Source organism: Antedon mediterranea, chromosome 9 (assembly GCF_964355755.1).
Source record: "Antedon mediterranea chromosome 9, ecAntMedi1.1, whole genome shotgun sequence".
Lineage (NCBI taxonomy): Eukaryota > Metazoa > Echinodermata > Crinoidea > Comatulida > Antedonidae > Antedon > Antedon mediterranea.
The window spans coordinates 5,180,967-5,208,317 of NC_092678.1; the positions used below are offsets into that span (position 1 = coordinate 5,180,967).

General features: G+C 34.9%; 2 protein-coding genes across 4 annotated transcripts; one reads left to right on the plus strand and one right to left on the minus strand.

Annotated features, from left to right (window-relative positions):
• The first annotated feature begins 55 nt into the window (after positions 1-55).
• LOC140059552 (S-adenosylmethionine sensor upstream of mTORC1-like) lies at positions 56-20,521 on the plus strand. Of its 2 annotated transcripts, XM_072105494.1 has the most exons (5): positions 56-155; positions 1,039-1,196; positions 11,707-11,992; positions 18,665-18,779; positions 19,446-20,521. In XM_072105494.1, exons 2-5 carry the CDS (start codon positions 1,103-1,105, stop codon positions 20,010-20,012), a joined length of 1,062 nt encoding a protein of 353 aa, XP_071961595.1. In that variant the 5' UTR covers positions 56-155; positions 1,039-1,102; the 3' UTR covers positions 20,013-20,521. The 2 variants fall into 2 exon arrangements, with proteins under 2 accessions (XP_071961595.1, XP_071961596.1); XM_072105495.1 differs by lacking the exons at positions 56-155; positions 1,039-1,196 and adding an exon at positions 10,772-11,180.
• A 154-nt stretch (positions 20,522-20,675) lies between these two features.
• On the minus strand, positions 20,676-27,296 carry LOC140059548 (DNA repair protein complementing XP-C cells homolog). Of its 2 annotated transcripts, none has more exons than XM_072105489.1 (16): positions 26,335-27,296; positions 26,131-26,236; positions 25,552-25,630; positions 25,039-25,190; positions 24,415-24,535; positions 24,225-24,317; positions 23,788-24,106; positions 23,550-23,696; positions 23,214-23,378; positions 23,052-23,109; positions 22,619-22,730; positions 22,372-22,461; positions 22,118-22,289; positions 21,913-22,006; positions 21,363-21,456; positions 20,676-21,053 (listed from the first exon to the last, which is right to left on the minus strand). In XM_072105489.1, the coding sequence occupies exons 1-16, from the start codon at positions 27,032-27,034 to the stop codon at positions 20,841-20,843; spliced, it is 2,715 nt and encodes a 904-aa protein (XP_071961590.1). In that variant the 5' UTR covers positions 27,035-27,296; the 3' UTR covers positions 20,676-20,840. The 2 variants fall into 2 exon arrangements, with proteins under 2 accessions (XP_071961590.1, XP_071961591.1); XM_072105490.1 differs by having other exon boundaries at positions 26,330-26,360.
• Positions 27,297-27,351: the final 55 nt, after the last annotated feature.

A 27,351-nucleotide genomic window follows, 5' to 3' on the forward strand; every position in this document is an offset into this window, starting at 1 on the left:
ATTAGTCGTTAGCAACATTTAAAGAACACAACAGACAAAAAAAGAGAGGGCAGTATAACAGATATAGTCAAAACAATCGAAATGATTTAATTTGTTTTTAACCGTTTATTTATCGCCTTTTCGTCAATAAATTAGCAAATTATTGCATGCAAGAGGTGTGCATATTTTTAAGTTATTGGTACCAATGTAGTCTGTGCACTGCTTCCTAGCTAGAGGCCATTACTAAACTAGTGTAGGAGGCCTAGCTAGCTAGCTAGGCCCTACTAAATAAAACTAACTAGCCTACTAGAGGGTAGTAGTAGCAGCACTGCAGCCCTCTAGAGGTAGCCTACTAGCAGAGAGTAGTCTAGTAGGGGCCTACTAGCTAGAGAATCAGGCTATCTAGACTTGTTCTTACTGTTCTACTGTATCAACAACAAACCTTCCAAGTAGGCCAGTCATTCAAACAGGACATGCCCCTATCTAAAATACTATGCCCAGGCATTTTTAAAATGTTATGCTTTATTAATATTTGTTAATAACAATAGGCCTAGTTAGGCTATATTATTTATATATACATTACTAACATTACATACATATTTCGAATTTGTTTATAAAGTTAATAATAACTAATTAATAATAAATTAATATTATTATTAATATTAGTATATTGTATTTATAATTTAATTATAAGAATATTTTTCAACATTTCCATAGTCATCATACAACCCCCTCCGTTAAACAGTTACTTCAGGAGAATTTAACTCAAATTGGTTGTTATGTGGCATACTGAATAATATGTAAAATAAATTACATATATTTATTTATAATAATAAATCAATGCATATTGATGTAGTCGCACTCAATATCCATCCCACCCACCAGGCAATAAACTTTGTAAATGTAAATTTTATTGAATTTTAACTATTGTTGTAATAATACTTTATTGAATTTTGTATTGTTGAGGGCCCCTCAAAATCAGCTTACGCTGGCTGGGTCACCCTACCCTCTTTAAATATTGTTGAATAAATAAATAAATGCATTTGTTCTTTCTTTCAGGTACAAGGAATTTTAATTTACAAATAAGATTCAGGACCTGCACAGCATAAAATAACTCATCAGCATGGCTTGTGCCTGCTCCCAGGAAGGATGTCAAGAAAAAACCAGTCAAGTTGTCAAAGGAGTTCATGCAAAGTTGCGCAAGAAATTCAGGGAAGGTTAGTAAAATTATCTTACTATATTCAGGCCAAATAAAAAAACATACAAGTTTTTAAGCGTCACCGCCCGCTCCTGATTATCCAGCCACCTCTCTTTTTATTTTTATTTTTTGTTTACCCATATACAACGGAAAGTTCAGCGGCCCGGCCCAGCTCCAGAGCAGGGCTCGAAATTCACGCTAGCAAACTAGCATTTTGCTAGTACAGTAGATTCTTCATAATTGCTAGTTGAAAATTTCAAAACTAGCAAATGTTTGCTAGACTAGTGTAATTTTTGAAAATACGTACTTTTTAGCTTAGCCACGCTAGCCGCCGATCGCTCTATGTCGACAACGGCAATTTGGTGAAAACAATTGATTTACGTCAAGGAAACGCGAATAGCACCATGAATCATGTAATGTGGTAAACAGCAAGCTTTTTCCCCAACACATTAAATCACGTGCATTTAGTACGTCGCTGAGGATTACATCATCAGTCACGTGATTACAGAATACGCGATTATCAATTTAGGGATTTAATGAAATAAATATTTTGCCTACACAGTGGTCGAAGCGCGTTTTTTATAGGTTCGTAAATAGGAAACACCCCATACATAATGGACTCTACCAATTTTGTTTACGATGATCTCGCGCTCGAGATCGGCACACCACGAGGTCCTGTTGGGCGATGGGTTTTCTTATGCCTGGTTTACCTGTGGAATAATTATACACACTTTTCACATCACAACTTTAAATAACTGATTTACACAGCAATTGGCAAGGGATTCATCAAAGAAGAATGAATACTTTACGTTGAACAAAAAATTCACTTAAGAAATTCCGTAAGCTGTTTTCAAACTATAAATCAGCCCACTATTTAGTATTATTGAGACCAACATCATGCTTCTCGCAATAGGGAATTTCCTGGATAGATGAGTCGAGCGAGAGACGGCGGACCATGGCCGATGAGTGAGGCGGGGGTATCAGCTTGGACGGATTAGTTAGCCTAGGGCCTACAATTTCGCTCGTCTGGATATAAACAATACAAAACTCAATTTTGTCATCGGCAATAATATTTCATACATAGTCAATTTTGTTCTGTTTCGCATTTTAAATATAGTGGGCCAAAACGTCCATCGCGCAAAAATATACCTCCATAAAAAGTAAAAAAAAAAAAAAAACGCCCCCCCCCCCTCCCCTGAAAATTTATGAGGGTGTGACGCTTAACAAGTATATTTTTTTATTTGGTTTGGTCATTTATGAAGCAGAGTTTTCAAATTTCTTTTTAAAATTTTGTGTTCCACATGTTTCATTTATTTTATTATGTTTGATAACAATTAGTTATAACCTTCATTAAGGTAGTATGTTATTGTTATGCTTAGTCTACATAAACAAGTAACTTGGAGGTGTACTAGTGCACTTATCCCCCTGCTGGTCTGTGAACAAGTAACTTGGAGGTGTACTAGTGCACTTATCCCCCTGCTGGTCTGTGAACAAGTAACTTGGAGGTGTACTAGTGCACTTATCCCCCTTTTGGTCTGTGAACAAGTAACTTGGAGGTGTACTAGTGCACTTATCCCCCTGCTGGTCTGTGAACAAGTAACTTGGAGGTGTACTAGTGCACTTATCCCCCTGCTGGTCTGTGAACAAGTAACTTGGAGGTGTACTAGTGCACTTATCCCCCTGCTGGTCTGTGAACAAGTAACTTGGAGGTGTACTACTAGTGCACTTATCCCCCTGCTGGTCTGTGAACAAGTAACTTGGAGGTGTACTAGTGCACTTATACCCCTTCTGGTCTGTGAACAAGTAACTTGGAGGTGTACTACTAGTGCACTTATCCCCATGCTGGTCTGTGAACAAGTAACTTGGAGGTGTACTAGTGCACTTATCCCCCTGCTGGTCTGTGAACAAGTAACTTGGAGTGTACTAGTGCACTTATCCCCCTGCTGGTCTGTGAACAAGTAACTTGGAGGTGTACTAGTGCACTTATCCCCTGCTGGTCTGTGAACAAGTAACTTGGAGGTGTACTACTAGTGCACTTATCCCCCTGCTGGTCTGTGAACAAGTAACTTGGAGGTGTACTAGTGCACTTATCCCCCTGCTGGTCTGTGAACAAGTAACTTGGAGGTGTACTAGTGCACTTATCCCCCTGCTGGTCTGTGAACAAGTAACTTGAAGGTGTACTAGTGCACTTACAGTATCCCCCTGCTGGTCTGTGAACAAGTAACTTGGAGGTGTACTAGTGCACTTATCCTCCCTGCTGGTGTGAACAAATAAATTGGAGGTGTACTAGTGCACTTATACCCCTTCTGGTCTGTGAACAAGTAACTTGGAGGTGTACTACTAGTGCACTTATCCCCCTGCTGGTCTGTGAACAAGTAACTTGGAGGTGTACTAGTGCACTTATCCCCCTGCTGGTCTGTGAACAAGTAACTTGGAGGTGTACTAGTGCACTTATCCCCCTGCTGGTCTGTGAACAAGTAACTTGAAGGTGTACTAGTGCACTTACAGTATCCCCCTGCTGGTCTGTGAACAAGTAACTTGGAGGTGTACTAGTGCACTTCTCCCCCTGCTGGTGTGAACAAATAAATTGGAGGTGTACTAGTGCACTTATCCCCCTTTTGGTCTGTGAACAAGTAACTTGGAGGTGTACTAGTGCACTTATCCCCCTGTTGGTCTGTGAAAAAGTAACTTAGAGGTGTACTACTAGTGCACTTATCCCCCTTTTGGTCTGTGAACAAGTAACTTGGAGGTGTACTAGTGCACTTATCCCACTGCTGGTCTGTGAACAAGTAACTTGGAGGTGTATTAGTGCACTTATCCCCCTTTTGGTCTGTGAACAAGTAACTTGGAGGTGTACTAGTGCACTTATCCCCCTGCTGGTCTGTGAACAAGTAACTTGGAGGTGTATTAGTGCACTTATCCCCCTGCTGGCCTGTGAACAAGTAACTTGGAGGTGTACTAGTGCACTTATCCCCCTTGCTGGTCTGTGAACAAGTAACTTGGAGGTGTACTAGTGCACTTATCCCCCTGCTGGTCTGTGAACAAGTAACTTGGAGGTGTACTAGTGCAGTTATCCCCCTGCTGGTCTGTGAACAAGTAACTTGGAGGTGTACTAGTGCACTTATCCCCCTGCTGGTCTGTGAACAAGTAACTTGGAGGTGTACTACTAGTGCACTTATCCCCCTGCTGGTCTGTGAACAAGTAACTTGGAGGTGTACTAGTGCACTTATACCCCTTCTGGTCTGTGAACAAGTAACTTGGAGGTGTACTACTAGTGCACTTATCCCCCTGCTGGTCTGTGAACAAGTAACTTGGAGGTGTACTAGTGCACTTATCCCCCTGCTGGTCTGTGAACAAGTAACTTGGAGTGTACTAGTGCACTTATCCCCCTGCTGGTCTGTGAACAAGTAACTTGGAGGTGTACTAGTGCACTTATCCCCTGCTGGTCTGTGAACAAGTAACTTGGAGGTGTACTACTAGTGCACTTATCCCCCTTTTGGTCTGTGAACAAGTAACTTGGAGGTGTACTAGTGCACTTATCCCCCTGCTGGTCTGTGAACAAGTAACTTGGAGGTGTACTAGTGCACTTATCCCCCTGCTGGTCTGTGAACAAGTAACTTGAAGGTGTACTAGTGCACTTACAGTATCCCCCTGCTGGTCTGTGAACAAGTAACTTGGAGGTGTACTAGTGCACTTATCCTCCCTGCTGGTGTGAACAAATAAATTGGAGGTGTACTAGTGCACTTATACCCCTTCTGGTCTGTGAACAAGTAACTTGGAGGTGTACTACTAGTGCACTTATCCCCCTGCTGGTCTGTGAACAAGTAACTTGGAGGTGTACTAGTGCACTTATCCCCCTGCTGGTCTGTGAACAAGTAACTTGGAGGTGTACTAGTGCACTTATCCCCCTGCTGGTCTGTGAACAAGTAACTTGAAGGTGTACTAGTGCACTTACAGTATCCCCCTGCTGGTCTGTGAACAAGTAACTTGGAGGTGTACTAGTGCACTTCTCCCCCTGCTGGTGTGAACAAATAAATTGGAGGTGTACTAGTGCACTTATCCCCCTTTTGGTCTGTGAACAAGTAACTTGGAGGTGTACTAGTGCACTTATCCCCCTGTTGGTCTGTGAAAAAGTAACTTAGAGGTGTACTACTAGTGCACTTATCCCCCTTTTGGTCTGTGAACAAGTAACTTGGAGGTGTACTAGTGCACTTATCCCACTGCTGGTCTGTGAACAAGTAACTTGGAGGTGTATTAGTGCACTTATCCCCCTTTTGGTCTGTGAACAAGTAACTTGGAGGTGTACTAGTGCACTTATCCCCCTGCTGGTCTGTGAACAAGTAACTTGGAGGTGTATTAGTGCACTTATCCCCCTGCTGGCCTGTGAACAAGTAACTTGGAGGTGTACTAGTGCACTTATCCCCCTTGCTGGTCTGTGAACAAGTAACTTGGAGGTGTACTAGTGCACTTATCCCCCTGCTGGTCTGTGAACAAGTAACTTGGAGGTGTACTAGTGCAGTTATCCCCCTGCTGGTCTTTAGCTTTTACTCGTCATGTGTATTACATCATAATACTAGGCTTAGGAAGCTAAAGTTCTGGTAAATTAATTTACTCTGTACGAATCCTTTTGATATGACATCTTGTCTCATGATAAAGACATTTCACAGAAGTGTCTATGACAACCTCATCCCATGGGACACTTGAAAGGCTTGCATTTATTTCCAATTTCAAGTGATTTTATCGCCCCAGACTGGTGACCTACTGTAGGCTACACTCCAGGTCAGTCACCAACTTAGGAACCCACTACCTACTGTATTCCCAATTCAATTCAGTACTACTTACACTAAAAGATATCATTTTATTAATTAGTATAGCCTATTTATAGTACTGTATTAGTACAGTAGTTGGCCCGATTTTAAGGTTTTTTAAAATTTGGAATTGTACTTGTACTATTAGTATTATTAGATTTGAATTCAATCTGTAATTGACTTATTGTTTGCATTGTTTGTATAATTCCAACTTCCCTTTCATGATTTCTCTCACATTCATCATCTGCTTCATCAACTTTGGTTGTCTAACTATCCTTTAAGCTCTGTCTACACTATCAAACTTTCACTACCATATTTGGGCACATCACACTTTTTTTGTCAAACTAGTTTGATAGTGTAGACTAGAGCTTACTATCCTTTATTGCTGTCCTTCTCCCTATGTATATCTGATGCATCTCCCCTATGTACTGTATCTGATGTGTCTCCCCTATATATTTCTGTACATCTCAATGATATGTCTAAGTAAAGTGTTGGTGAAATTCTCAAATATTGTGCCAATGATATTGACCTATAATACTCAAAGTTCATGTTCAATTTTAAATGTGAAATATTTTCCTTTTTTACGGTCCCTCGATGCAAACTTTAGATGCCTAAGTACAGGGATTTAGGAGTTTATTCTCAATAAAAAAACTTGTGTTGAGCTAGCTACATAATTTCTGGACCCAGTTTGTAATTTAAATTTGACATTTTGCCAGAATTATTGTCTCTGCAACTTGATAAATACAGTAGTTGTTATTATTGCCAGGGTTGTTTTTTAGGCTTTCGAGTTTGTCAAGTTTTTAAAAATAAATTTGTAAATTATGACCATGAAATCAAATGGCTTTAAATGTATGTAGACCTGTTATTTGACATCACTGTGAGGTGAATGCACTTTGAAGTAGGGGGATGGGTGGTAGGGATATGACTAAACGCTTGCCAGGGGCTGCTGCTGCTGCAGATGGTTCGATAATCTGAGGAGGGTGGATTATTTTAGACGATGATTTACTTCCCTTCTGCAGTAATCTCTATTTAGACTTTTCAATATCAAGGTACAATTTCTTTCTTGTGTAAAATATCATTTCCTTCAAAATGACATTGTATGATTTCAACTTTTATTTGTTGGTCTATCAATAACAGAATAAAAATGACATTAATGTCTGCATTAATTCAGATAATTCAGATAACATTTATTCAGATAATAATGAATGAACGTATACAAAATAGGAAAAAGATATTAAAGTGAACATAGATAAAGCAGTAATTGGTAGTCATTATTATCATGGATCCCTTCTAGAAGTTAAAACTTGTCTCGCACAAACAAAACACATTACTCAAATAAAAAAATAAAATAAACCTAGAGTATATAATTATATAATTGAGGATAAAAAATTACAGTATAAATAATAACATAACTAACATCTTCTTTATCAAAATTATTTAAAATTATATTTCTATATTTTCATGATATAATATAAATGAAATAAGTACTGACATCGGTAAATGAAAAAATATATACAAATATACAACTGAAGACTAGTGCTGTTCCGCTGTACCACGCCGAGAATGTTAAAGAGTCGCTATCCAATCGAGTTCGAACAATACCATGAAAGCCCCAGTGGTCTAATGGTTAGGACATCTGCATATCAAGCAGGCGGTCCGAGTTCGAGTCTCGGTTGGGGCGACTTTTTCTCATTCTCACAGATTTCCTCATCTTTATCGTTTCAAATTAATTAATTAAATTTCAGTATATCACCGGGCAGTTTATAATTAATGTTCTTTACCTGATTTGTTAATACAGTATATATAAATACATATACACATACACAAATATGGTTACAATAACAGGAATATACTGCACTGTCACTAGTACATAGAATTGGACAAAAAGATGTGAACGTACTATATTAAGAGTACATATAAATCTACCAACACCTTTGACATAAATATTATACTGCACATCATTCTCAGGACAAAAACAGAATGAGAATATTAAATGTCTATATAGGCTTAGGGCCTGTTCAGACCTACGGAGTTATGCTTTCGTATTGTACGCGGCGTACAACTCCATAGGTCTGAACCAGGAAAAGATTAGTGTAAGCCACCTCATACGACACTACTCTTTTGTTCGTTATGACAGCTCAAGGTACAAGATTAGTGAACGCCGCTTACGATACGAAAGTCATGCATCAACGATTTTGACCTCTAACCAATCAAAATCATTCCTGCATACCATATGTTCGCCCAAATCGGTGACACTTCAGTTTGAAACGAAAGCGTTAGTTAGGCAAATCTGAACACTTTTCTGTTACGACGTTAATTATAATATGACACTGCTTGCGATACGAAAGCATAACTCCATAGATCTGAACATACCCTTAGATAAGATTAAAAAGATGTTTTCACAAATAGAGGATGATGCATGGAGCCTTCACTCTATATGTATTTGTTGCAGCATTTGTATTTTATATACATATCAGTTTTGACATGTAATGTAGTCATGTGACCACTGCAGTTGGGGAAAACAGGATCTCCAGGGCTTGCAATGACCTTGGGATTCACCAGCGTAATGACCCTGGACAAACCACAAGGCCAAGGCTTAGAAATAATGTTAATTTGATTCAATTAATGTTGTTTTCTGTCTATCATACAATCATAATTTAATTGGCTTGACCTTGATTGAAATTTACATTAAGTGTTAAGAAATTTTAGAGAATTGCACATTGGCCTAATTTCTAAAAACTTGCTGTAAATATCTTAAGGTTTAAGTTAGAAATAATATGTTCTTGTTTGTGAGCCAACAATACTTTGGAGAATACCACCATGTAAACCGAGTCAAAACTTATTAGTAATTTATTCTTTTTTGGTTATATTTACATCAGGAAAGTTTATGTTTCTTTTCCAACATTGTACTTAAGCAAGTACAATATATAAATATATTGTACTTAAAGATGTATTGTCCCCCAAAAACAAGAAAAATTAAGATTAATTTAATCAGACTTTGAATATGTTATTTTGTAGTTTTAATAAAGTTAATCACTTTCATAGAACGAAAAATGAAAAAAAAAGTAATGTTTCACTTATAAAATGACAAAATAAATGGTTAAATTCAACCAAAAATCCATTGGCTGGCAGCCAATTTGACCATTTTTTGCTTTAAATTACATTTTTTCAGGTAAATACTTTTTTAAAAATCCAATTTTTGGTCAAAGTAGATGATTAATATGTGACATTAAAATGGCTTATTCAGCAACATTTTTTTGAAGAATTATTTTTTCAGGGGGACAATACATCTTTAAGCATTTCCTTAAGTACAATATATAAATATATTGTACATAAATTATTTCAATGCTTTTACTTTTAACTATATTATATAAATATATCGATTGTTTAAATTACGAGACGGTTTATGTTCTTGAAAAGCTTTTACGCAAAAACAGGAAGCTTGTGGTTTGTAGCTTGTAATTGACAATTATAGATCAAAAAATTAGAAGTTAGAGGTACAAACCAGAGTAATAATGCTTTGATTTATCCTAAAAACACAATAATTTTGTATTGATCATAAGGCTCTATAGAATTATGGTTGTATGTGTTACTTGGGGTTTGATGGAAGACTGTAGACTGGTGATAGAAGTGGTCAATGTATTCAACAAAAATAAGTTGTTTACTGAAAAACTATGTTTTGATACATTTTCCAAAATTGTTTAAGACTTTTTTCCGCATTCATAGAAAAACAGTCAATTAATTAACTGAATGAGTGGGATGAATTATTGTGCGAGATAAATTGAGAGATAAACTCACTTCAGAGGCCAGCTGCTGTAAATAGATATTCAATATCATATGATTGTATGTATGAGCAGATTTATAATACACTGGTACAATTAGAATAAACCATTATCACCCACAAGTGTCCCCCCCCCCCCCCAAATCCTCTAGTCCTCTATCATTTTACCGTCATCATCATCATGCCCTTTGTACCATAAACCATGAACTCATGAAATCCTGCTCAGACATAAACAAGATAATCAGTAGAAATATGCAACACATGTATTAAAGCTAGTGTAAAACCTGTAAATTAAGCATCACCCTTAATGCCTCATTGCTTGCATTTTATCTAGCTACTTTCTAATAACAGTTTTTACATTAGTCTGCCAAAACGTCGCCACATTTCTAAAGAATTTATTAAAAAAGGAAATTATTATAACTTTTTTTCGAACCAGGGATGTTTTTAAACTTTTCCTAAAATAAATTTTTATCATTTTGTTATTACAAAACATTTTCAACATGTTACATACAGGTACTTGCGTGCACTTTAAATACTTATTGGACCCTGGTAAGAATGATTGATAGAGATACAGTACATCTTAAAAAAACAAAAACTGGTAAAAATACTAATAATACACACAAAAATACAAAGCATCCGATAAAGGCACAGTTAATAAAATTGTAGTATGAAACCAATTTAAAACTACGGTAAATTGTTTTTTGCCCCCCAGGGGTCTCTTTGAAAGCATCCTTAAACAATTTACCAATATGATCAGGTAACTAACGGTTTCTAAAATAGTTTATATGTTGTTGACTCATAACACATTGTAAATGGCACTTTCATTTTTGATCAGCTGATATTTTATCAAAATTACCAAATGAGTGTTTGCTGCAGTAAATCATTGATTTATAAACATGCATCAAGTAGTTTTACCTGGGCCAATGTTTGTTGCTGCAGTAAACTATCAAGTTCCTAGTCAAATAAAAATAATTAATATTGTTTGTTGATTAAAGCTAAATTTCTTTATGACTGTGTTAAGTATAAATCCTAGAAATCTGGATGCAATAGGGCTACAGTATAATGACAAGAATTGGAAGTTTTTTTCACAATTGACGCATGCCCGCTGGAGAGCTAAGCACAACAAGCTGAATGTATGTTTCCCCAGGGTTTCCCCAGGTCATTGAATAAAAAGCTGCACAGCACGACGTGCAGGAAAAACTTGACAGTGCTGCAAAACAGGAAGGACCGCCCAGCGAGGCTTGAGGAGCACAACGCTTTCTGCTATTTTCAATGACTACACTATAAAATGGATTTAGTCTATGATCAGCTGTTTAAAAACAGGACATGGACTGGAACGGTATGGAATATTCTGTGCGTCTCTTACAAACCTATCTTGATAGTTACGTAGAATGGTGGTTACAACCAGTGCCTTGTAAGTCTGTCTGTTTGTCTATTGTCGGGTTTCAAATGGCTTAACATGATTTTTATTTGTTTTTTTCTAAACTAACAAACTTTTATTCAATCAAAATAGTAATTTTCAAGGATTGTCGCTTTTTTTTATTCTAAAATTTGCATTCTTTCCATCTCAGGTCGACTTAAGCTATTAATTTAATTTTTAAGTTCTTAATTTATTTATTTATGTAAATTGTAAAATATGAAATCATATTTTGTATGACATCAGATAAAATGATTAGTCTTTTCTTCCTTCATTTAACTTGTGTAATTTTTATTATTTTACTGTTTTAATACTAAATGCCTGAATGTTTAAGTTGATTACTATTATGTCATCATTAATATCATCATCATCATCATCAATTTACTGTACTATAGTTTCATCAACTGTTTACAGTATATTTATTATTAAATATTAACAATTAAAAAATACAAATAAAAAAATTGATTCTATTAAAGCATTTTAGTGCATTAACAGTTATATTTTGGTTTTTTTTCTCCCAAAGCTGATGGCGACTTTAAGAAGATTTGGGCTGAGCATTGCCACGATGAAGCAGGCCTCGGTGAATACGCATATGCCATGCAGCATTTGGCCGTCGATCATTGGTCCACCAAGCACCAAGATGACCGAATCAAATGGTGTTATCGTACATGTATGGACTACTTTAAGTATGGTGGAATGGACAAAGCGCTTGCCAAAGACCGAAGACGTCAACATCATGACTTTACTAATGGAATCACGGAACAGAAAAGTTTAAGTCAAGTGGAGCAATCAAATAAGTATAATACCATGTAAGTATCTAGTGACTATATATACATTTTCATAACAAAATATTTCAATCTTCTATCGGGTAAAAGTCATAGTAAATCATGTCCATTCTATAGTCGCCGTACATAGACTCATCCTTCTATTAATGGATGGCTAGTTGGTGACACTAAACATCAAAAATTAAATTATGAACTACTTTTTCTATTTTTGAATAATATTATTAATTATATGTGTTACTAATAGCGATCTACCATTGGAAAATATCCTGTTTTTGGGTAGCTGAATGGTGCTAATATTTTGATAGTTCAACTTTAATTTATTTTGTCACATGCCTTCAATTCTGTGTCATCGAGGAACCTTTATAAACATAAATAATTTATTATTTAAGTCAATATATATATTACTGGGATCTATGAGTTTTCTTTATGTGCTATAGGAACTAGGTCATAGGACGCCAGGGTCATACATTAAAATAACCTGTTGACAAAAAATCAGTGAGAACTGTTCTTTTTTTGTAAAACGTAATAATGTGAAATAAATATTGGGTTTAACTTATAAAAAAAAATTCTTCAATAATTTTCTTAAACAATATCTACAATATTGAAGTAATTAAAAGATAACAAATTACCAAAATCCTTATAAAAAATTGTTGATCGAATGCAGAGTTAAGCTTTCCCTGTTGTCTGCAAGTGTTCAACCAATCAGATTCATTTAATCTCACGCCATATAGCAGCTCATTTCGTATTCTATGATTTCGCATAAAGGTTGTTAACTGATTTCCTGATGTTCGAATCGGCTTTGAAAAGTTTCAAGTTGTTTTCTTCATGCGTTTCCTTCTGTTTGAAGTTCAATCAACTCATTAATGAACGTCTCGCAACAGATTCACTTTCGAATACTTGACCCTTTATGATTAAAAGGAAATTTAACATTCCTTTTTACGTAATCACCATGTTAAACATGATTAATACAACTTTCTGTCTAAAATAAGATCATGGAATTGTCTGAAAATGGTCAAACATTGATCGTTAACATAACAAATTTGCATTTATTTGAGATTTTTTATTATTGTACTTTGCTAGCATTATTTATTCAAACTGTCAGCCAAAACCAGCCACTTACATAATATGGATTTATTTGGCCCTTTGTCAAAACATTTCGGCAATAAATAAACTTTTTATACTGAATTTCTCGAAAACTAGTGATATAGTATTAGTAATTGATAATCAATTTCATAAAAGGTAAAGGCGAGTCCCATGTTCTCTGAACGTAGGAGCTGATTGTACTAAGCCTCGGCTTTATGTGGTAGGATGGCCAGTTCCTTTCCATGCCGCCTTTTTTCTCTCTAGTATTTTCAACTAGGTACTCATTTACAGCTGAGTGGACTGGGAGTTGTCGGGAATTTAACCCGGGTCAAGTATGACAGTCAAGTGTCCTAACCACTCGGCTGTCCACCTCCTAAGTTACCATACCTTTCTTAAATTTTATAAATGAAAAATACTATTTAGACAAAGAGTGCTAATCTTAAATATACACACTTATCAAGTTGAATACATTCTAAGAATAAGCTAAACTTTACGCAATATTTAATTTCTTTGACGCCAATGTAAAATTACATTTTACTGTAGATATCACTAATTCTTGTTTCTTATTAAAAGGTGGTTTATCTCTTTTTCCAGACAATACGAGTAACTTGAATAATAGACGCAATGTCTATAAGTAAATCAGATAAGTTATGATATTAATAAGAACAATATGAATTACGGAAGAAAAAATGACAATTATTATTAACGCCCCTGATAAACGGTTTTGTCTGGTTTTTATTTGCTTCATAGAAAAAAAATTACACATCATGCTTCATTGTTTGAAGGTTTTCATGGCGAAATCAAATGTTGATATAAAGTTTGCGGTACACCACGTATATTAGGTCTGAAAAGAACTCTTGAGTTTCTCAAGCCTAACTAAATAAGGAAATGAATGTAGCTGAGGAAGCTGTACCAAACATTTTGGTTTGTGAGCATGCTCTGTTCAGTTGCCGTGTTGTGCATGTGCAACAATCATGTTATTTGATGCAATCACTAATAATGTCCATATTCTGTCAGTTTTTTTCCCTCATCATATCCCAGATTCATGTTAGTTTTAAACGTCAGTTAAACACAAATATGATTCCTACAAGTGACACGTTAGGTCATATATAATTTCTGGTACGTGGTCTATTTTTGTTGCTGCTATCACTGTCTGGAGCTCTGTACCCTAATTGACACATAGTTATTTTTTTATAACTCGCATTGTCAGGTACCAGTAGAAACCTGTCACTGACTCCAATTCTTTTACTGTACTTAACTAACAAATAGTCGTACATAACATCTTAATCATGTAATTAATCTATTGCAATTATTAATTAAGGCAGTCACTATTCCTTCTCATACTCAATAAAAACCATCAGAAGACTAAGTGCAGTAGATGTCCATATTTAACACCAAAGTTATGAGGGACAGAGCTAGACCATCAATGTATACAGTACGCCAAATAGAAAGTTATTACATCATAACGGTGACTGTATGTCTCCGATACTGTTCACACTATACCTAGCAAAGGCACTCGAATCAGCAAACACAACACCACTACCCCTACAACAGCTTAATATCCAGATGCAGTATGCAGATGACATTTCATTTATTAGCGACTCAAAAGAACACATAACTAAAATAAAGAAAAATGTAACAGAGAAATTAGCAGAATTCAATCTAAAGATAAACGAAAGTAAAACAGAAGAATACCTAATAGGAAGAAACACCGATAGTAAATGGGAAGAATGCAAATACCTCGGTAGTATCTTGGACACAGAAAAAGACATTAAAAGAAGAAAATCACTAGCAGCTATGGCATATAACAAGCTGAAGTCATCGCTAGAACACAAAACGATGTCTATAGACGTGAAATCCCATTTGTTTGACGCATACATAGCAAGTATTTTCTTATATAACAGTGAACTCTGGGTACTAAACAAAAAATTACAAGAGAGTATAGATATATATCACAGGAAAATGTTGCGAAAGATGATAGATATTAAATTAACAGATAGAGTGTGTAACACGAAAATATACGAGATAACAAAACAAGAAGAATGGAGTAAAAGAATTAAACGAAGGAGACTAAAATGGTATGGACACATAATTAGATTACCGGATGATACCCCAATCAAACAAACAATTAAGGAAACTAACAGGAAAGTAAAACGACCCGTAGGAAGACCAAGAAATAACTGGATGAATCAAATAAAGAAAGACATACAAGGACTAGTAGACACTAACAAAATAACAAACCATCCTGCCATAAACAGAAAAAAATGGAAACAAATTGTGGAAAGCGTAATGTCGGAAGACGGAAAACGTTAGCAACAACAACAACACATCATAACAACCTACCAAGCTTAACTCAAATTGGCCTTGATTTTTTTGCAGACTACCTTATTAATTTCTGTGGCTTGCTTGATAACATCATTGCATCGGCCAAACAAATCCATCCAGGTCAGAAGAATGGAAAGATTTAGTCATAACATAAAACTGTAGGCCAGTCTATAGATACTAAAGTAATCAACAAGGGGAAACATGTGTTTTACTTTGTCAACGTTTCTGATTGTGTTGTTTGTCTGCCGTCATTTTCTTTGTTTTGGAAAATGTTGATAGATTGGAACAGAAAATTGTTGAAGTTTTTGCACGTACAAACAAATTTACGCATATTTTATTCATCTGAAATTACTGTCCGCTGCGAGTTGAATAGCAAACATTAGAATGAAACATTCTGAAGAACATTAATGCATGTAAAAAAGTTACACTAGAACTTATTGGCAAGCCTTTAAGTTTCAGCATGCAGGGTGGGGGAGGGGGATCCTGTGTATATGCAGTCTGACCCTTGTAACCCCTAAATAGAATTCTTAAACCAAACTGCATAATACAGTATATTGCGATATGAGGCTGCTGACTTTGACTCTTCCTGAGCTGATCGTGGTTGCTTCCTTTACCAATTTATCAATTAGATTCACTCCTCCTGTCTTATTAAAACATGTATTAAAAATAAAGAAGTCGTGTCCTCTCACATTTAAAATTAATGAATACAGTAGCTCAACTAATTTAAGGTGTCTTATTTTTGCACTTCGTACCTAATTGTCAACACATCCTTTTAACACATGTTAAACAGGTTCCTATGTCGAAAAAAATCCCCTATTTTTTTTAAACTTAAAAAGTTCTAAATCTTTTAAGTCTGTTTTTCGTCTCAAACTTGAGCTGCAATGTCTAGTTGTTAATTTTAACGATAACCTAATTAAAATGTCTATGTTTTTTGCACTTCATAAATTCTACCTTTATTCTTAATTAGTTCTGTTGATATAGTCTACTTTTCAATGTCTAAGCTCTACTTTTATTCTATGGAAACAAATTTTCTTTCATTCTATTATATTGAATTTTTTAGATTTAAAATAATATTTTCTTTCCTGATAATTTTCAAAACAAGTATTTATACTTAATGATTTATAATATTTGTATTATTTGTGGAATCAATCAATAAACAACAACAACAACTTTTAGAATCTTAGCACGACATTAGTATCCTACAAAATGTTACAATCTGCTTCCTTTACTACATACAACTTATTATCTTGTTGTTTCTTGAGTTCCTTTCCTGTAAAATCTGGATGGAAAGAGAATATGTTGGCAAGAAATTGGAGTGGGTTGCCCATGCTACTTAAAAAGTATTGTACATGAAATCATTGCCCACGAGCTACTGAGAATGTACATATGGAATGACTGCCCACGCTTTGAGAACTAATAAGAAAGTTCCAGAATGACTAACCTTAACATTAAGCTCATTAAAAATGAATCATTTAGTGTTCCACTGTGGTTTTATTTTATAAATCTTTTATTCTTAATTTTTGGATCAACTATGACCTAATCCTGTTTGTCATAATTTCACACGTCATAAACCTCTCATGACCTTTTAAATCTCGCAGGGCTCCCTCGACTTGTCTGCCGTCAAACATTTTAGTCTTCGTTCAAAGTTTGTTGTTCACAGAGATGTCAAGTTTTTCAATGTCATCTATTTTTACTCGCAATAATATCTCAATTATTATTTAAAGGTCTTTTAGCAAAGGAATAATTTTTATTTTTATCACGCTCATTTGAATAATTGATCTCCACAATTGAATTTAGTTTAATATAAAGATATTTGATAGAGGATTATTTCTGGTTAGTTTCTTTGTGTGCAGTCTGTCTGACATGGTTAAACTTTTCGCCAAAAAAAAAAGATTGTCCAGGGATGTATGTAGCAACAGAAGCATAGGGGTGCAGGGTGTCTAAACCGGTACTTCAGGTCCCGGAGGTTTCTTTACAGGAATTGGAAGACCTTATAATATTTATTATTTTTATTTATTTCTCCTACTCTATCCTATGCATTAGAAAACCTGTGTGTTTTGTGTTTATATTTTAGTTATTAGTTTTTAGGAATTTGGGAAATAATAATTTATCTAAGCAAATTAATTTATCCTTAGTGTTCAGCCTTGACCGTGTCCTGATTTTATCTGTCGTTTTGTGGATTTGTTCGTTATTCACGCATTTAATGAAATGCTTACGGAAATTATTACAATCAGTGTCTGCACCAAGGTCGAAATGTTTCAAAAGACAATCGTACAATTTAATACTTCAATGATAAATCATTCCCATTTCAGTAATTTTTTTACCAATTCCTTGGGACACTCCTATTCTGTGGACCCCTCTTTGAATGGTACATTTTCCTGTGAAGGGAAAATTTATGTTTTACGACTAGAAGTGGCAACTCTTATTATTCAGAGGGTTCTATACACTTTCCTGTGAAACAATAAGGGGAAATAAATATTTTACGACTAGTGCCAAACCTTGTTATTCAGAGGGTCCCCCTTACGCTTTCCTCTGAAACAAATAAGGGGGAAATGTATTTGTTAACACATAGCTAAACCCAAAGTGTCACATCATTGTTAGGGCTTTGTTAGCGTTTGAGCTCGATCTAACTTACTGTATCTTATTAGCATATTGGCAAGCTCAAATTAAAAACATCATTTGAAAAGGCTGTGTTTTCAGACATTGTGTCTATAATGTAGTAATTATCAAGATTGTGCCGCAAGCTTTCATTTCAGTCCCTCACTTTCTTTCCCTCAAATCATGTCAAACTATTCTAATTTTGCTTTAAAATGATCCATAAATATATTTAGCAAACAGTTACAGAGCGCATAATTCTGGCGACAGTCTCTCCTTTGAGTATTACCTGTGCTTCTGGCTAGCAATGGTTACAACTGTAATTTATTTCTTGCAAGTAACATATCAGGACCCAGTAGCTATTGTATTCCCCATTGGTTTTTACCTTGTAATTTAATAAAACTCTCTGAATAAATGACAATTTCATACCAAACAAAATTTAATTACTAAATTTGAAAATACAGATGAAAAAAAAAAAGTTATATTTAGCAAAAGATGGTTACCAGCAGTATGGACATGAGTCATTCGTTAGTTATCTTCAACTAATTAAAATTAGCATTAGAGATATTTATTGATCAAACAAAAAGAAAAACGTTAACCAATACTTTTCTTTTTTAATTTTGGCAATGGACAGACAGTCCAGCTGACAAGTGTACCACAACAAAATTCAATCAATTAATATTTGTTTTCCAGATCATTACCAGTTACCGGTCAGTTGAGGTTACTGGACGTGGGCAGCTGTTTTAATCCTTTTTTAGAATACAAAGAATTTTTATCAGTTGGGATTGATCTATCACCTGCAGTTGAGGTAAAATAATTGCATGCGAAAAAAAAATTTCAGTAATTTAGTTACAACTATAAAAATTAATATTCCAAATGAAATCACTGAGTGCGTTGGATTGGAAAAGCTTGGGATCAAAATAATTATCATCGTGCATTGTGCTTCAGATGGGATGTAAAGAGGGATAATAATTAATAATATCGAACATTTATAAAGCACTCTTTACTGGAGTCTCACAACGCAATATGAAAAGAATAATTAACAATTTCGGCTATCAAACACATTTCAGACTTCGGTTAAAAAAACATTATCTAAATAAAATCAGAAAATTAAGCTCTTCTGACTCAATGGAAATAGATTTGATTTAAATTTAATAATTGAATATTATAGAAACCTCAAAGGAAAAGTAAACATACTGTATTTCTGACCTTTACCAAAATATCTTGTAATAAATTAGATTACAATGATTGAATATAAAAACCTCACCAGCGTAGGAAACGTAATATTCATATTCACATTAACTAAATTTACATGTATTAAATGATTAATGCAAACCATAGCGTCAATTATTTCATAATTCAATTCACAATACGACACAATTTTGCATGACACTTTTGTAAATTAGCGAATAACTTAAACCATGGGGTAGCATAATGATTTGATTCACACACTTTCTTATGACTTGCTTTCTAGACCGTATACAGATGCGATTTTCTTAATCTACAAATCCAAGAACCGCTACAAGTTGCGCCAGATACCGTGGAAACTTACATGAGGACATTAAAAAACCCAGTCGAGCGACTACCGAAAGAAAGTTTTCACGTTGTTGTGTTTTCGCTTTTGTTATCGTACTTTCCTTCTCCGTATCAACGCTGGATATGCTGTCAAAAAGCGCACGAGTTGCTGCAGCTGAACGGTCTGTTATTGATCGTCACCCCGGACTCTTCACATCAAAATAAACATGCGAAAATGGTAACAAGTTGGAAGGAGGGCATCGAGGCGCTTGGGTTCAAGCGTTGCACATACGTGAAAGATACGCATTTACATTATATGGCGTTTAGAAAAGTTAAATTAAAACAACCTAGATATACGTTGGATGTTGGGCCGGATAATTTGTATATTCCGCAAGATTTTAGCGAGGAAAGTGATGAAAGCGTTTTTTGTGATAGTTTTAACGCATCAAAATTTGACAATGATGATGTTAGTGACACTTTTAACGAGCTTCCTGGTGGAGATGAGGAAGAATGGTTTTTAATTTGAATAACATGACACTTGATTATTTTTTATTAAACAACATTTAGCTTACATCAGCATTTTCACTTGATCCTTCGTTTCACTCACTTGTCAAGATGCTGTGTTAATAGATATCTTACTGTAATGAATGACCAAATCGTCTGGATCTGCATCGACGTCATTTGTTTATATTTAATCTGCGCAAGGCTTTAATTTAAAGGGCATAAATTATTATAATGGCACGCTAACTACATCAAGTACAATATTGCTTTACAAGGGAAAACGATTAACAAATTATGTAGAAAATTGTATTTATTAGGTTTCAAATGGATACCCTCTCCTGTTAATAATTTAATTTTGGGTTTTATTTTGTTTTCTTAAAATGATCTGTAGTTAGACTCAGTTGACCTGAGAAACACTTCTTTCTTTTAGACTATAATCATTTTGTTGAAACTGAAATAAGCAATTAGGAGCGACAGTAATGTTATTGAATCTCCGTGTTCCCTGATTGAATAAAAAAAAGTACAAAACTGAAAGCTTTTTTGTAATTTTTAAGTTGATGTTTAAATCTTGAATTTGAGATGATAAATTATGGTTTGATATTCAACAAATTTAATATGGTGAACCATGGAAACCCTTTTCTTGGAGAAGCCTGGTGGGAAAGAATTTAATTTTTTTATAACCGGGATGGTTTTAAACAGGAAGTGGGGTTCCTTGATAAGTGACTGTGGTAAAAAATGTACAAAACACTCAAATTTACTTCAGGAAAAATGTAGAAATTTAATACTGATATGTATAAACTAATAATACCAATATGGGTTTGATAAAATTCTCTCAAAGGTATGTCAGCCACAATTACAACTTTTCAAATGGAAATAAATGTGTACTGTCTTTGGAATGTTTCATATCCCTGTTTAGAGGAAATGCCATGGTGACATCACTGACACTCTCATCCTGATTGGGCGGTATATCTTCGTAACTACTTTGAAATCGTCTGTTTAACCTCTCTCGAATTAGTAACCCTTTGGTGAGTTGGCGCCAATTCTTTAGAGCTCTTAATTCACGTTTCTAAATAAAATCATAATATAAAATTAGTAATAAAGGAAGAATGTGTGAAGCAGCGTGAAATTGCCTATGGAATTGCTTGTGTCCTTAGGAACTCTCTCTACCCATGTGTGACCTGGTAGGGTCAAACACAATTGCGCTGATTACTAGCTGCATAATTATGGGGGGGCTGTCCACATGTGTTTGTTCTATGACCAAGGTGATTCTTTCCTGGTAATTCTTTAAGCATTAAGCGCTTATAAGAATAACATCCAGTATTATCATTGATTGGTTAAGTATGTCCAGATGTGATTTCATTTTAATTGTGTTTACCTCATCGTTCTTTCTTTCTGTCTCTAACTGTTCTTTTTGCCACGCATCTAACAAGATTTCCTGGAATTCCTCACAGACGACAACTCCATCAAAACTATAAACACATTTATTTATTTTTTACTATACACCAGTCTAATAATAATATCTCAATTATACATTCTTATGATACACAGTGTATCCTTTTAGACTCCTATACCAATTTATACATAGGTAACTTTCCTATCAACAATTTTCATAATGGGGACTTTTCAATTTGCAATGACCTACGACCTATGCAAGTTGTGTCGTTGTCTGTACCTAGAGTCTAGTGAGGAAGGATGTCCCAACGTCCATGCATGTGCACAATTAATTAACATGACACTAATTCACCTAGAGCATCGCAAATCAAAAACCTTCCCATTGTGGTACGATGGTGATTCAATAACAAATCATCGTTTTCATTTTGTCCCCCATAATTTTCAGAATTAGTACCATATTATGAACGTTTTTTCATGAAGCATACATGTTATTTGCTATTGTGTATGATTGCATGTCCAATTTCTCTACTTACACCGGATGGCTGTATCCGCAGTGGAAATCCCAACCCACCATTGCTTGTGCACAATCTATGTCCAACTTCCGTGCTACTTTGTTCAGGCCTGGAACTAATAACCATAAGAAAATAAAAATCAATATTATTAAAAAACACAATGTACAAATCAGAGGGTGCAATAAAACTTTGATGTTATGTTATTAATCAAAACATTAATTCTTACTTTGAAGATGGACGGTTCCTGGGGGAAGCATTTCGGGTTTGTAAAGCTCCACATTACCATGCTCATTGCGAGGTACCTTGCCGTCAACCGCTGGGGGCGCCATAAACTTCTCAGTCTGCCAATGACCATAGACTGCTACTGGTGGTGGTGTCTCGCCTGTCTTTTTGTGATGCTATTAAAAAAAATCAATTAATACTTATATATCGAACCAAAAAACTTTATAAGTTTTCACAAAGAATTCTCTTATAGCTTACCGGTTTCGGTCTAGCTTTTACAAACTTATAAGGTTCCTCTCCAATACGTACGGCCCGTGCTTCTTTTATCCATGTCTCTTTTGCGTGAAGCTAGAAATAATTAAAAAATTAAGGTTGTACTCTTGGAGATTCTCTTGCATTTTAATGTGATGTACCACAATTAATATTGATTTATTTTTTTCTTATATATGAAATGAAAGTACAGTAATATTTGTTTTTGAAAGAACAATGGAAAAACTGCACGTACCTCATGGACACAGTCACGTGAATATATAGCTTCACCACGACAATAACCAAGTATTTCCGCCGTTTTTGGATAAATCGCTTCAAATTTCAACAGATGTCTCTTGAGGGCATACCTGCAAATGAAAACCATACGATGATAATTTAACATTTAATTGCAATAACTCAGAGCTTTGTCCTCTATCTCCGCTTAAACCGCACGACCGTTACTCAAGCTGTTAAAGCTTGGGTACTTTTTTAGCCATTCGGCTTTTATTTGTTGCGATGGTCAAATTACATGTTTACCGATTCTTGGCATTATTCTCTACGACCTGTATGAATTAGATAGTGGCCGTCCATTGGACAAGTAAACCGCTAGTTGCATTTAAATTTCAATACATTTGTATAGTTTAATCATGGACCTATAATTTATCATACCAAGTTTTAATGATACTTACAGCGGGTGGTTCTTGAATTCACTAACAGATGTAGGCATTGGTTTGTTCAACAGGTTTGCTGAAAAAATAAATACATACAGTTACAGTTACGAGTCATATTAAACCGCCTCATGGATTGAACAGATACTTTACACACTCATAATTTGTTGCATTATAATTTACCATTTAACAGCTGGTCTTCTGTTTCGTTCTTATCACCGTTTTCTGTCTTGAATGGTTTCAGTGTAGCTAGCCACCATTTTGGTTTGATGTTATCAATTCTTAGTTTCCTGGTCTGTGTCATCCACTTTGATGCATACTTTTTGGTCAAATCTTTGATACTTCCATCTTAAATAGAAATATTTTAAAAGAAAAGATTAAAGATTTGGACCACCACCACCACCGTAATTAGAATCCATGCTTTGGATTAATTAATTTATTTAGTTTGGCACACTGGTACTAAAAATAAAATCTATTAAAAATGGCAGAATGTAGATGTTAAAAACAAAAAATGTTCACCTGTAGAGAAAGACATGATGTAGATAACAGGCTGTGTTGCATAGCTTTCACATTTCTCAGGATGGTTGATGACTCCTCTTAGGCAATCTATTGAAACCCACTTCTGAAGAGACTCCAGGTAAACTTCAACCCAAACATCAGTTCCAACTATCAAAAAAAAATAAAAAAGAAAAAGTTTCTTTTTTCTGTGTTTCTTTGGGAATATAAACACAATCATGATTCAATACTTTGTACCTACCTGATATGACTTTCTTTTTTTCTTTACCCTCCTTTGATTCAGACGCTGTAATCTTTGACCTTTTTGTGGCACTTGATTTTGGACATTTTGAAGTGCTTTTATCTTCCATCCAGTCTTCATCCGATTCTGGGTCACTGATCATGTCACAATCAGAACCATCTTTTGACCGTTCTACTTTAGAAGCATATTGTCTTCTTGACTTGTTTTTAGTTTTCAAATTTTTTGTTTTAATGACTTTGCTTGTGGATTTATCTTTGATTTGTTTTTTATCAGATGGCTTCGATAATTCTCCATCTTTGGGGGATTTTTGATTTGGCTTCTGAAATGAAATTATTGAATGTCAAATTAAACAATGGAATAATAAAAAATAACTGGAAGAAATGACACAAGGAGGGAACCAAAATTGTAGTAGTAGAAATGCATTTTGACTAAATTACCTTGATTATATTTTCTGTTTTTAACGAGATTGGCTGAAGAGAGAAAATTGTTCGTACATTCAGATGCAGATGATGTAAAAAACTTGCAAAAATCTAACAAAAAATGGAGTAAAAGAATTATCAAAAGCAACAGTCTTATAGAAAAGGAAATATTATATTGAGCAATTTAAAAAGAAAACTGTTAGCATACATAGACAAATTCTGTTTCACTTGCAACTTCTAAGTCTTCAAAACGACTACAAAGTACTTCATCAAAGTTTTGTTTACTTTCTTCTTCTATCGTAGAACTTATTTTAAATTGTGACTGGAACCTGTAAAAAAAACAATGAAGTACAGTAAAGTGTGTTACCCACCACCCTAGCTAGACTTTCCCACCACCCTAGAGCTAGACTTGCCCACCACCCTAGCTAGACTTGCCCACCACCCTAGCTAGACTTGCCCACCACCCTAGCTAGACTTGCCCACCACCCTAGCTAGACTTGCCCACCACCCTAGCTATACTTTCCCAAAGTCTGTAGTTATTGCTTTGTAGAATTAAAATTGTCAGAGTTTTGATTTTTGTTTGTTAATATAAGGTTTGCGGTACACGACGTACAGTATTTTAGTTCTGAAAAGAACGGTTGATTTTTTCGATCAATATGCTTTGATCGTCCTCAGGAGTGAGAATTTGTTTGAATACTATAATAGTGAGCTCAGGTATGAAACGCCAAAATATTATCATTACGGTGTACAACTTAAACTAAACCCTAGCAGACTTTCCTTTACTTACTTGCTAAAGAGGACACATTAATTAATGTTTGTAGCACATACTTACCAACGAACAAACCTGACCAAAAAGGCAACATTAATGTTCTGAGTGTCAGTGAATTTATTAGGAATAACAGACATACTGAGAGCCTGCAGAGTGGCAGTGACACACACCCTCATGCGATATCGTCCTAAGGCTAGAAGACAAAGCAGATGTGCCTACAAAGTAACAATTAAATATTGATTAATTTATCACATCTTTTTTTCTCGGCCTATATAACCAATGTCAGAAAAATGGAATGAGCTTTTGGTTTTTTAGTTAAGTCAATCTATTGATGGCTTGATTGTTTAGTAACTTTTGTTAATTTAATCTCATTTTATTTTTGTTAAGTCCGAAATAAAGAAAAACGAAATGAATTGCATCAAGGGAAAATTGTTGATGTCAATTTGGAGGTATATAAATGTGTAACCATGGAGCTATAAAATTAGATTGTATAGCTCCATAGAGCCTACTGCAGTTGTATTGGTAATCTACTGCAGTTGTAGTATTGCTACTCTGTCAACACATAAAAACAGAAACCTTGTGAACAGCTATTTGCTGCTCCTTATTGTGTCGATTGATTTCTCTTCTAAAATAGTCCTCCCAGAGCTCTTCTCTTCTAGAGGAAGAATAAAAGAAAAACAACATATTATATTTTTATAGTAGTTCAGTTGCTTATGGTATATTGTATAATATGTAATAACACATAACAATTGTCGTATTCGATTGGGAACTTTCGTTGTCAACGTAAAGATTCGTTGAGTACTTTTTGTATTCGAATTGTAAATTTGTGCTCAACAGAAAGTCATTCGAATAGAAAACATTGACAACGAAACCTTTTTCGTTAAGAACAATCTCAACGCTCAAAATACTCCGTTAAAGAAGTACTCAACGGAAAAACTGTACTCAACGGTGAAAGTCTAAATCGAATATGACAAATGTTCACTATTACTGTTCCTATTAACCATATCCTTGCTGTACATACAATACACCAAGGGAGCAAAGAACCTATTGTTGTTAAAACAATAGCCTTTGTTAATGTTTTTGTGTTCTTGTGTGGTTGCCAGTATCAGAAAGCATGAGAGGAATAACAACAGCAGTACTAAAGTAGAATCCTACTTCTTTTTCTTGGTGTTTATTGGTGAATCCATTGTAATCTCAATCACTTTGTTCTTCTTGTCTTCTGTGGCCATCTCTACAGGACTTTCTATTACACCTTCTAGTTCTGAAAAAAAAAGAAAATAAAATATATAAATAAATAAAAATAACAACTTGTTGTTTACTGCAGTAACTGTAGTAATATCAACATTGTCAATACTTTACCCTCCACTTCTTCCCAATCATCTTCATCACTTTCGTCGTCATCATCACTGCTTTCGTTTTCTTTCTTCTTTTCTATTTTTTCGTTCATCATGCTGCGTTGCAAGTCACTTTTCAGTAACTTTCTTTCTGTGATTATTTTTTCTTTGACTGGTTTTTCTTTTATTGATTTTTCTTTGATATTTTTTCCCTTGATTCTTTTTTCTTTGATTGTAAGTTTTTCTTTCATCTTTTTATGATTTTTCTCTTGTTTTTCTGCTGGTTCATTTTTTTCTTCTTTATATTTGTTACTCATGCCGGGTTGCAATTCGCTTTTCAGCAATACTTTTCCTTTGATTGTTTTTTCTTTAATTGTTTTTTCTTTGATCGTTTTTTCTTTTATTGTTTTTTCCTTTATCTTTTTATGATCTTTGTTTTGTTTTTCTGCTGGTTCATTTTTGTCTTCTTCTTTCGTCCTCTTTCTTGTGCCTGTATTTTCTGATTTGTTTACGTTGGATTTTTGTTTCTTTTTTGGTACAACATTCTTCTCCTCTATGGATGCGATTCTCTTTCTCTTCTCTGTTGTTTGTTTTCCGCTTTTATTTTCAACCGATTTTGTTTCTGTAACAGTTGATGTCATTTCTCCCTGTCTGTTTCCATCAGGCGCATTACACCTCCTACTTCTCCTTAAGTTCTTAGGATTACGCCTGGTATCTGTATCCATGGGTCTACCCGACAGAAGTTGGCTATCCCCTGCTACCAACACTTCACCTTCGCCGGCTTCTGAAGATTGCAGCACAACCCCTTTCTTTGAAACGTGTTTTTTTATATTTCTTCCAATTTTAAAACTATATTTAAACAAAAATACTTATAACAGTAATGTCTGCTGACAGTTTATTATATTTATTCTACGATCAAGCAACAAAATTCTGTAAAAACCGTCTTTAAAACACGCATACCAGGATCGAAATAGACGCGTGTGCAGCGTGTTTTGTTTAATTGCTGTTATGTAAACACCTATGTCAAAGGTTATGTCAAAGG

Bases quoted from the DNA above. Each gene is read 5' to 3' on its own strand.
- LOC140059548 (XM_072105489.1), bottom strand. From the start codon at position 27,034: ATGGATACAGATACCAGGCGTAATCCTAAGAACTTAAGGAGAAGTAGG. The intron at 24,536-25,038 runs GTAAGTATGTGC...TTTTTTTTACAG, and splicing joins TTGGTCAGGTTTGTTCGTTG to GTTCCAGTCACAATTTAAAA. The intron at 23,110-23,213 runs GTAAATTATAAT...TTATTTTTTCAG, and splicing joins AGAAGACCAGCTGTTAAATG to CAAACCTGTTGAACAAACCA.
- LOC140059552 (XM_072105494.1), top strand. From the start codon at position 1,103: ATGGCTTGTGCCTGCTCCCAGGAAGGATGTCAAGAAAAAACCAGTCAA. The intron at 1,197-11,706 runs GTTAGTAAAATT...TTTCTCCCAAAG, and splicing joins GCGCAAGAAATTCAGGGAAG to CTGATGGCGACTTTAAGAAG. The intron at 11,993-18,664 runs GTAAGTATCTAG...TTTGTTTTCCAG, and splicing joins TCAAATAAGTATAATACCAT to ATCATTACCAGTTACCGGTC.